Raw genomic sequence first — 11,386 nt, 5'->3', positions numbered from 1 at the left:
TTCGGCGTGGCCGGGAGTAGAACCCACGATCGCTGAATCCGAAAGCTGACGTCACAGAAGTCGCGCGCCTTAGACCGCTCGGCTAACGAACGTAATGAAATGGGTGGGACATTTTACAGTGATGAGTCACTCACTCTTAGTCGAAAGAGTTACAGACGGACAGACAAACATACAGGTGAAGCTAATATAAAGCATGTAAAAAAAAAAAAAGTTATTGGAAGTCTTCTAGTTTTTGCAAAACCTGTCCATCATTCTACATACCCTAAATTCTGCAAGTAAACAAATTATATAAGATAAAGCACACTTCAAAGAAAATCTAGTTATTTCTTTTAAAGACGCAATAATTCGCTTATCAGGTTTTTCGTAGGATTGATGATTGCCGTTAATGAAAACAAAATACTTGAGTCTACAACCAAGATATCTGAAGGTGGTTTTTACAATTTAAATAATATCCCGAACAATTTTCCAAACAATGAATGTATACAAAAGACTAAAGTCTACAGGTTAAAATGTAATCTTATCAATATTATCTTTACGTAAAATTTTAATCACTATAGACTTTAAATGGTTAAAGGTAGAGGCCCCAGATAAGAATTCAATAATACCATTTTTTTCTTCAAAACTGGCTTTTATAATTGGACTGATAACGTTTAGTGAAAAATGTTTTACAAATATCTTCGCAAACCTTTTATGTACGTCACGAAATTTTATTCCTCGATTGAAAAGACTCAACAAAACCCTTCGTTTAGGATACCAGGTAAAGTGATAAAATCGCAAGTCTTTAAATAATATTTATTCAATGATATAAACTAAAAATGCGATTTATTTAAACAACTTAAAATCCTACATACATATTAGTAACATACAAATTAACAGCTCCGTTAAGCTTTCCATTAAATTTTTTATATATTATGCACTGCAGAGGAAAGTTTCATAATTTTAAGGCACAAGATCATGTGTAGGTGTATGTAAGGATATTTTCCTCCCAAAATCACGATACTTCTTTTTATAATGAAACGTACTATCTAGTATGATAAGTAAAAATTATAAAATCTTATAAATTTGAATGTTATTGTTAACTAAAAATCTATAAATACATTTTATAGTATAAAAACCATTACCAAGCCTTATAAAAGAGCATACAATTTAGATGACATTAAAATGTAACTAGATAACATACCAATTAACATGGACTTTCACAATCTACGCATTATTATTATTAAGTGGTTGAATCACTGCAACATACATTAGAAAATTTCACTCCGAATAAACATATTGATAGCCCTCATTACTGTCAGACAAACTATTGGTTTCAGCAAAACTTTAGCAACAATGAAATCAATGACGGTTTAAATTTCTGCAAAGGGGCTGTTTCTCCAAAAGACATGTGCATCGGAAGGTTGTGATGAATACAAAGAAAGTGTGGGTACAGTATGACATGACGAACAAGCTTGTGTTCAGCTAGAAAATCAATGACACTTTGAAATTCTCCAAGAGGGTAGTTTCTCCAAAAGACATGCGTATGGGAAGGTTGTTACGATGAATCCAAGGAAAGTGTGAGTGCAGTAGAACATGACGAACAAGCCTGTGTTCAGCTATGAGATCAATGACACTTTGAATTTCTCCAAGAGGGTCGTTCCTCCTAAAGACATGTGCATCGGAAGGGTGTTGTAGTTGCAGTAAGACAGGAGCAGGCCACGTCACGAGAAGGCGTGGCCGCCCGGGGACGGGGGGTGCCCGCCGTGCAGCCGCAGGAAGCTGCCGATGGCCACGCACACGCGGCCCAGCACCTCGGGGTGCGGCGCCTCCGTGGGGTGCACCAGCGCCAGCAGGTTGCGCCCCAGCTCGCAGTCGGCGCACGAGTCCCGCAGCAGCGCGGCGAACCCGGACACGCGCCGGTGCGCGCGCGCGGCGTCCCAGTCGCCCACCGCCACGTCGCGGTAGCGCCGGCAGAAGGTCCAGTCGAGCCCCGCACTCGCCTCCCCCCTCGGCGGGCCGCGGGCCCGGGGAGGAGGAGGGGTCCACCCTAGGCGCGAGAAGGTCCTCCGCAGACCGCCCGACGTCAGCAGGCTGTCCATCGACCCGGAGGCCCGGGGGTCCCGGCCAGTCGGCGGCGTCCTGGGCGTCTTCGGGGCTGGAGACCTGGCGACTGTTCCACAAACATATCAGTACAAGGGGTTCTTTTCCAAGTTGCAGTCAGTGGGGGTTCTTTCCCAAGTTGCAGTCAGTGGGGGGTTCTTTCCCAAGTTGCAGTCAGTGGGGGTTCTTTTCCAAGCTGCAGTCAGTGGGGGTTCTTTTCCAAGTTACAGTCAGTGGGGGGTTCTTTCCCAAGTTGCAGTCAGTGGGGGGTTCTTTCCCAAGTTGCAGTCAGTGGGGGGTTCTTTCCCAAGTTGCAGTCAGTGGGGGGTTCTTTCCCAAGTTGCAGTCAGTGGGGGGTTCTTTCCCAAGTTGCAGTCAGTGGGGGGTTCTTTCCCAAGTTGCAGTCAGTGGGGGGTTCTTTCCCAAGTTGCAGTCAGTGGGGGGTTCTTTCCCAAGTTGCAGTCAGTGGGGGGTTCTTTCCCAAGTTGCAGTCAGTGGGGGTTCTTTCCCAAGTTGCAGTCAGTGGGGGTTCTTTTCCAAGCTGCAGTCAGTGGGGGTTCTTTTCCAAGTTACAGTCAGTGGGGGGTTCTTTCCCAAGTTGCAGTCAGTGGGGGGTTCTTTCCCAAGTTGCAGTCAGTGGGGGGTTCTTTCCCAAGTTGCAGTCAGTGGGGGGTTCTTTCCCAAGTTGCAGTCAGTGGGGGGTTCTTTCCCAAGTTGCAGTCAGTGGGGGGTTCTTTCCCAAGTTGCAGTCAGTGGGGGGTTCTTTCCCAAGTTGCAGTCAGTGGGGGGTTCTTTCCCAAGTTGCAGTCAGTGGGGGGTTCTTTCCCAAGTTGCAGTCAGTGGGGGGTTCTTTCCCAAGTTGCAGTCAGTGGGGGTTCTTTCCCAAGTTGCAGTCAGTGGGGGTTCTTTTCCAAGCTGCAGTCAGTGGGGGTTCTTTTCCAAGTTACAGTCAGTGGGGGTTCTTTTCCAAGTTGCAGTCAGTGGGGGTTCTTTTCCAAGTTGCAGTCAGTGGGGGTTCTTTTCCAAGTTGCAGTCAGTGGGGGTTCTTTTCTAAGTTGCAGTCAGTGGGGGTTCTTTTCCAAGTTGCAGTCAGTGGGGGTTCTTTTCCAAGTTGCAGTCAGTGGGGGGTTCTTTCCCAAGTTGCAGTCAGTGGGGGGTTCTTTCCCAAGTTGCAGTCAGTGGGGGGTTCTTTCCCAAGTTGCAGTCAGTGGGGGGTTCTTTCCCAAGTTGCAGTCAGTGGGGGGTTCTTTCCCAAGTTGCAGTCAGTGGGGGGTTCTTTCCCAAGTTGCAGTCAGTGGGGGGTTCTTTCCCAAGTTGCAGTCAGTGGGGGGTTCTTTCCCAAGTTGCAGTCAGTGGGGGGTTCTTTCCCAAGTTGCAGTCAGTGGGGGTTCTTTCCCAAGTTGCAGTCAGTGGGGGTTCTTTTCCAAGCTGCAGTCAGTGGGGGTTCTTTTCCAAGTTACAGTCAGTGGGGGTTCTTTTCCAAGTTGCAGTCAGTGGGGGTTCTTTTCCAAGTTGCAGTCAGTGGGGGTTCTTTTCCAAGTTGCAGTCAGTGGGGGTTCTTTTCCAAGTTGCAGTCAGTGGGGGTTCTTTTCTAAGTTGCAGTCAGTGGGGGTTCTTTTCCAAGTTGCAGTCAGTGGGGGTTCTTTTCCAAGTTGCAGTCAGTGGGGGTTCTTTTCCAAGTTGCAGTCAGTGGGGGTTCTTTTCCAAGTTGCAGTCAGTGGGGTTCTTTTCCAAGTTGCAGTCAGTGAGGTTCTTTCAGGTTGCAGTCAGTGGACTCAATGGCAGACAACAGTTTAAGGAAAAAAGGGACAGGCAAAAAAGACTGAGCATATGTTTACAGCCTTGTGCTAGGAGGAGAAATCGTACTAAAAAGCACCAGTGAGGGTCGCACTCATCCCGGCTCGCTAACATAAGTCACGAGCTGACTGCAACCTGGAGAGAGGTCCTAGGGTGGCTACTGTCGGGGGGTCTTTCAAGTCCACGCGCTGATGTTTCTCACCCGAGACTCTGGCCGGCAGAGAGGACTTTGTAGTCTTGGTCTTGGGATCGCTGCTGCCCGGGGTAGCCGACAGGGAGGTCTTCAACGGGGATCTCTCGTGTTTCTTTCCCGGAGTAGCCGACAGGGAGGTCTTGAATGGAGATCTAGGGGTAGTCGACAAGGTTTTGGCTTTAGGGTCGCCGCTGCCCGGGGTAGCCGACAGGGAGGTCCTGATCCTGGAGTCCCTGCTGCCCGGGGTAGCCGGCAGGGAAGACTTGGCGGTCCTGGGCCCGGGCTCCAAGGACCCGCCCCTCCCTCGCAGCTCGTGCAGGGCCGTGCAGCTGCCCGCCTTGGGCCGCGGCAGTCGGGAGACGGTGCGGGGACCCGGACACAGCTGCGGCAGCGGCGCCGTCGGCGTCGGCGTCGGCGTCGGCGTCTGCGGAGTCTGGCCATCCTCCTGCTGGGGGAATAGCGCGCCAACACCCGGGTATCAGTTAGTGTACCCACATGGACGAGTAGTTTTGATGTTTAAACAGTTGTGGTTGTTAAATTGTGTTACAAAATTCTGTACTAAAGCAAATTTAAATAAGTAATGAGTCAAATTTAATTAATACTGTGTTAAACAAAACCAATTTTGAGTTTTAGAAAACTTTAAATGCTGTGAACGTAATGCTTATGTTTTTTTTTTAATTTTTATAAATTTTTGTATATTAAAAAGTTCTCTCTCATGAGATAACAGTATTTTTTTTTTAAATTGTAACTAGTAAAACAGGGAAAATTTTTTCTTTAACTTGCATTTTATAAAATTCTCTTACCGAGTCTCAAAGGCCTTTGTTTTTTTATGATATTCAGCGTGTTCATGATTCAAATTTATGCCAGAAATTTAGAACAAAATATTTTCTTATTTTCTAAAAGTTCAGTTTCGACCTTTTACATTATCTGCACGAAGACAAAACTCTCTGCCAGACATTTCAAGGCCGCATGACTTTTACAACTGCGACCCTCCGTCCAGACAGCTCCTGGCGCGTAAACTTCACGCGCGTGTTGGAGACGTGAAAGTGGGGCAGGATATACCACAATTCTCTACTAACACCTCTCTCACAAGCGTCGAATGAATTGGATGAGTTCACCAGCCGTCCGTCAGGTGGACAATTTTGTACGTGATCGAGCGAGTGAAACACTCGTAATTATTACCGTGAGAGGATAAGTACATTTTATTGTTCAATCAGGATGCTTTCTACTTCGTAGGTTCATTCTAGGACCAGTTTATTAAAACTGTTATGGGTTTGTTCTCTTACTGCACAGAGAAAAAGGTTTGTTTGAATCAAACATATTTGAATATATATGACGAAACAAATATTTACTTGGCGGAACTAAATATTTTGTTAGTGTAACTAAATTCGGTAAATAACAAAAATAATTTGTTACACCTAACCAAATACACAATTGAGTTGACAGAATCATTTTGTTGGGTCAACAGAATCTTTCCTACTACATAATATTTGTTTGAATTAACAAAATATATTTATTTCGCCATATATAAACAAATATTTTGTTGAGGCAAACAAACCTTTCTCTCAGTATGTGGGATTCAGTTCAGGCATGTTCTGGCCGCGAGTTAGGTTACGGTCGCGTGCCAACCAGGGGGTGCTTGTGTTTGGGAAACAAGTCACGCGTGTTCAGTTGGGACTTACATTCGAGGATGAGGCATTTTCCTCCTCCCCTGGTCTCGTGGCCACGCCCATCTCGTCACTCATCTCGGAGATGTCGCCGCCACTGGGAGAGAATCCAGCTACGAGACGGTGTCATCAAACAAAGCATCGCACACAGTAAATTTACTTTCTGCGTTTACGTGGAAATTTACCAGAAATAAGTCAAAATATTTCATTGCAAGGCAGCGAGTATAAAGTTCATTTTATTACAACGTTGCTACCTGAAAAACAGCATTAAGTAATTTTAATATAATTAAGGTCAGTATATTTCACCTATGCAATCAAATAAACTTAATTTTACACATTCCACACGAAAATACTGTACAATTACGTGATATAAATTTTTTAATTTACAAGAAAATATTTTTACATATAAGCTGTAAAACTATATAATGGTTGAAAACTACAAATTGGTTCTTAGTGCTACGTATAGATATGATGGGAAACCTTTTCCACTTTTTTTTATTACCAACATAGTTTTATATAATTTAAGACCCGTTTATTACGTTATATATTTTATTTTCTGCTGATTGGTTTCTACTGTTTAAACAATTTTTTTTATCTTATCACCTGGTAGAGGCTATAATGGGTCTACCCACTATAAAATGTTAAGTGAGCCATTAGAAAGTAATGACAGGCAAAAAAAAAAGTATGTTAAATTTGGTTATGTGTATATTGTGTATATTATACCTATATGTAATCTTTTTTGTTTAAGTATCTAGTGCCTAGGACAACTACGAGGTTAGAGCGGTAACCATCCCTACTAATATTATGAATTCGAAAGTGTATGTGTCTGCAACGGAGCAACGGATCGGTATGATTGTTTTTGCATATAGTTTAAGGGCCAGAGAGAGATACTAACTGCGTAGATTAATAAGATTAACAAAACAAATAAATACTAATTGTTTAATGTTTAGTTATATTTTCCATGATGTAAATATAATTTTAGTTTACCAATACAAATTTAAAATTACGCACCAATGTTCAGTACCGCTACGAGAAATATTCAGCGACTTTCCACAAACATATTTAATACACACGTAAAAATAACCACATCACTGTGTTCTAAATGTGGGCGAGTATTTCAGTACTCTCTAATAATGTGCAACATCTAACCTCGCGGTAACGGCAAATTCGCGTGTTCTCATGTTGCAATTACACTTGTAGTAATACGAAACTCTTCACCAAATTTAACGAAGTATTCTTTTAAATAATGCCAAGCGTGTAAAATATTCGCAAATTGTGTTTTCAACTACGTTTCTGGACGCAAATCACACGCAGGTAGAATTCACTACCGAAGCAGCTACGTCGACTATCTAGTCAATAGATTTGCAGAGCAAAATTTTAAACTATACAATAATACGTCTAAGTTAAAACTGAAAAAAGCCTCGTAAAAAGAACTAACAATACTATAAAACACCTAGGACACTTTAACACACTAAACGCGAAAAGTAGAGCTCGTAACTTGAGAAATGCCAATAAATGTAATTTATTATGGGGCATTAAATTCTCAAGTTGATAAATAATATAAACTAACACTCATAATTGTTTAATATAAACCTGTCAATATTTGTTTTACTCTATTACTGTACCTATATGTAATTACAACATTTTCCAAACACCACCAACACCATTGAGTGCTCTACTTATATAACGTTTGCATTTGAGTGATTCATTGGTTCGTTGATATTCTTGACTGTAATTTTACCCTTTTAGTTACTGGGTACAATTTAAAGAAGGAATTATTTTAAATTATTAAAAGATATAAAAGTTATAAGTATTAAGTATTAAATTAAGGAAAAAAACAGTATTTTTTTTTTTAGAAAAACCTAAATATAATTCTGACTAACAGGGTGGTACAATTAATTTCCAAAAAACACAATTTAATGTCGGGAGCATCTCCCTAATTTTTGTTACATTTCCGTTCCTTGACAGGTTACATTCGCGAAATTACTACACCCGAATGCCTTGTACCGAGAGCTCAGATGTTAAAACATCAAAACAATTACATGACATGAGACACCTCACATTAACCGAGGCTAACCCTTACAAGACGATCAAGGCAGTATTACGTACTGGATGGAAACACCAGGTTGAAGTGTGTGGACATGCGGCGTTGCGCGCCACAATGAGGCACAATAGCCGCGTCTTATCGCGGTCCAACCGGACCTCAAAAGGCGCCTCTCGCTTGTTTCACAACCAGGGCGCGCCGGCGATTGTTCGCCGCCCACACCACTTGAACCTCGGACCGGCGCCGACAAGATCTCCTGAATCGTCATACAGACGCGCCCCGCCACGACTGGACGGACGCGCCCCGCAACGACTGGACGGACGCGCCCCGCAACGACTGGACGGACGCGCCCCGCAACGACTGGACGGACGCGCCCCGCAACGGTTGGACGGACGCGCCCCGCAACGGTTGGACGGACGCGCCCCGCAACGGTTGGACGGACGCGCCCCGCAACGACTGGACGGACGCGCCCCGCAACGACTGGACGGACGCGCCCCGCAACGACTGGACGGACGCGCCCCGCAACGACTGGACGGACGCGCCCCGCAACGACTGGACGGACGCGCCCCGCAACGACTGGACGGACGCGCCCCGCAACGACTGGACGGACGCGCCCCGCAACGACTGGACGGACGCGCCCCGCAACGGTTGGACGGACGCGCCCCGCAACGACTGGACGGACGCGCCCCGCAACGACTGGACGGACGCGCCCCGCAACGACTGGACGGACGCGCCCCGCAACGACTGGACGGACGCGCCCCGCAACGGTTGGACGGACGCGCCCCGCAACGGTTGGACGGACGCGCCCCGCAAGGACTGGACGGACGCGCCCCGCAACGGTTGGACGGACGCGCCCCGCAACGACTGGACGGACGCGCCCCGCAACGACTGGACGGACGCGCCCCGCAACGACTGGACGGACGCGCCCCGCAACGACTGGACGGACGCGCCCCGCAACGACTGGACGGACGCGCCCCGCAGGAATGTGAGGGGTTGGGGTGGGGCACATGTTCATGCTTCTTTTTCACCTAATTTGTTTCTTACTGTATTTAAATTTTGGTTATCATGATTCATGTGCTATATAGTATATACTGTTGGACGTATTCGTACCATCATCTCTCCGGACTCCCCACATAAAAATAATTACTGTGCGTGCCACTGCGCTGAACTCTAGTCAAAGTTATTACATACAGAGAGTTTGTTGGAAACTTGGTGCATTTACGAGAGGTGCTAGTGAACTTGTTACGTGTTACGCTTTTTACTTACAGAATTTACGTCTACTTAAAATAATTCAAAGTCTTCTAATATCGAATTTCCCCCCGCCCCCCTTCTATATTCCTGACATGTTAATGGGTGGAATGGGAAACTTAACGGATTCGCTTGCTGGCAGAACGATCTAGTACATCTTCGCTATTCTTCGCAAGAAAATGGTTAACAGCACGTCAAAACTCTTAGGACGGTATTCGACTGTAAAGTAGGATGATATAAAACATATTTTATAAAACGTCTTTGACCAAGATTCTTTGATAGTGTAATAGGCCATCTTTCGTAAATTATTACATTTATAAAATTTCTTTTATAAAAAGTAATGTGTTTGCATTACATTTTATAAAAGCAGTTATCCAGTTAACTGTTAAGATCGTGTCATGGTTGTGAATTTTCTAAATGGCCACACAGCCCACAAATAAGTAGACTTGGTGTGTGGACACAACGACAGGCAAAGTTTATTTCTTAGTGCAGATGTTTCATGAAATGCTACACAATGCAAAGTACGAAGTTTACAAAAATATAAATAAAAAGCAAGATGCTATTAACACAGTTAAACCTGGTTGTACTATCCTAGACTTAAAAAAAATTCAATTAAATGTGGTTAAAAAGTGTAACTGTTTAATGAACAATTAATACTCTTTACACTACAATGAAATGTTATGAACTTCTGATAAACGGGATACTTCTTTGACATATATCTTTTACATTGTGTACTTAAAGCCTAAAAATTTTATAAAATAATCACTCTTCAAATATTTTATTAAAAAATGAAAAATATATTTTATAAAATATGAGTTACAAAATATTTTACAGTGGAATACCGGCCTTACACTAAAATCTTAAAACTAATTCGTTTTAGTACCTGAATATCCTGGAACTAAATATGCGTCTGATACGGAATTCTAATGTATCTGCAAAGGCAATCTCGGTTTCAAAAAAAAATCTTTCGTAAATTATCATAAGGCTCGTCTCACAAGCAAGGTTGGTTAGTTTCGCTTTCTTGTAATTACTGTTTTAGAGAGATTTATTGCGATACTTCTCTTGCATTCGCTGTCAGGTCACACATTTTGTCACAAGCTACTTACCACACGTTAATATTACGAGCTGTAAAAGCTCACGCAATCGATCATAATTAACCATTTATCCTTATCGGATAATATTTTGCAAATAACCGTTTAAGTACTTTAACGATGGAGCATAAAATGCAAAAGAGCTATAGTGATAAATTTACAGGAAAAGCGCAGTAAGTAATGAACTACGCACATAACAAGTAGGATACAACAAAATATACTTTTATCTTTTACATGGTTTAAATTATTTTTTTTTGCTTGAATGAAACATCAATTAACGTAAAATAGTATGCGCCGATTAACGTCAGAAATACTCAGCATTATTTCGTAAATGTTATTTCATGTTATGTCATGTGTTGAGCGTATTTGCGAACTATTTCTTTTTGCGACTTGTTTCCAAAGGAATCTTTTGTGAAAGCGCGGAAATTATTACATTTAAATTTTTTTTAAATCTATTGCCTGCGGAAGAAGGGAAGCCTTTATTTTTCACAGACGAGAGAGCCACACCCGAAGTTCACACTTTTTTTTTTTTGCCGTTCTATCTCATTGTATAAACCGGTGTGGCATTAAATTTTGCGGTCCATTAGGATAGGTTAGCTACATTTTAAATACTTTCAAACATTGTGGATGGTTGGTTATATTAGATAAGTATAGCTACATTAAAAAAATACTGTAAAATCATTTTATGGTTGATTAGCAAATAACTTTTTGAATATGTAGCTATTCAGGGCTAGGAGACCGTTTACATGATTTCACAGTATCTTTAATGTAGCTACCCTAACCAAATCATCCGTCCACAATGTTTTAAAAGTATTTATAATGTAGCTAACCTAAACCTTTTACAATGAACAACAACAACAACAAAAAAACCGAAGATGCACGATCGGGGGGTTTTTGCTCTCTCGTCTGTGGAAAGAAGGCTTCCCGCTGATAGAAAGCGAGCATCGGGAGGTTCTGGAGGCAGACACTGACCTGACAGACGGGTCGACGAACCCCGACCTGCTGACGGCTCCGCCGGCGCGCGACTGCTGGGTCCGAGGCGCGCGCCTGGCGGGCCCGGCCCACGTGGTCCCGGGTCAAATGGCGCTCCAAGCCACGTGGTCGCGGGGTCTAATGGCGCCGCCTCGACACCTCGTAGCCCTCCGCGCGCGGGGGAACACCAGTCCGCCAAGGCGAGCCGGCACCTGCTTGCTTTCGCGAGTGCTGAATTTCCTGCTTCATTAAGTGAACATTGTTAACAAAGTGTAAACAAAAAAAAAAAGGGAAA

At 43.6% G+C, this 11,386-nt stretch overlaps 1 protein-coding gene across 1 annotated transcript; it reads right to left on the bottom strand.

Annotated features, from left to right (window-relative positions):
* Nucleotides 1-778: 778 nt before the first annotated feature.
* LOC134538918 (proteoglycan 4-like) lies at nt 779-11,117 on the bottom strand. The gene is made up of 4 exons (XM_063380530.1): nt 11,092-11,117; nt 5,752-5,833; nt 4,079-4,517; nt 779-2,149 (listed from the first exon to the last, which is right to left on the bottom strand). The coding sequence occupies exons 2-4, from the start codon at nt 5,812-5,814 to the stop codon at nt 1,701-1,703; spliced, it is 951 nt and encodes a 316-aa protein (XP_063236600.1). The 5' UTR covers nt 5,815-5,833; nt 11,092-11,117; the 3' UTR covers nt 779-1,700.
* Between the last annotated feature and the right edge of the window lie 269 nt (nt 11,118-11,386).

Source organism: Bacillus rossius, chromosome 14 (assembly GCF_032445375.1).
Source record: "Bacillus rossius redtenbacheri isolate Brsri chromosome 14, Brsri_v3, whole genome shotgun sequence".
Taxonomy (NCBI): Eukaryota; Metazoa; Arthropoda; class Insecta; order Phasmatodea; family Bacillidae; genus Bacillus; species Bacillus rossius.
This window is presented reverse-complemented; position numbering and strand designations above follow the sequence as displayed.

What these genes read in the sequence shown, in the direction of transcription:
- LOC134538918 (XM_063380530.1), bottom strand. Translation starts at nt 5,814, where the DNA reads ATGAGTGACGAGATGGGCGTGGCCACGAGACCAGGGGAGGAGGAAAAT. An exon ending in AAAATGCCTCATCCTCGAAT is followed by an intron (nt 4,518 to 5,751) that starts GTAAGTCCCAAC and finishes CTATTCCCCCAG; the next exon opens with CAGGAGGATGGCCAGACTCC. An exon ending in TCTGCCGGCCAGAGTCTCGG is followed by an intron (nt 2,150 to 4,078) that starts GTGAGAAACATC and finishes TTTGTGGAACAG; the next exon opens with TCGCCAGGTCTCCAGCCCCG.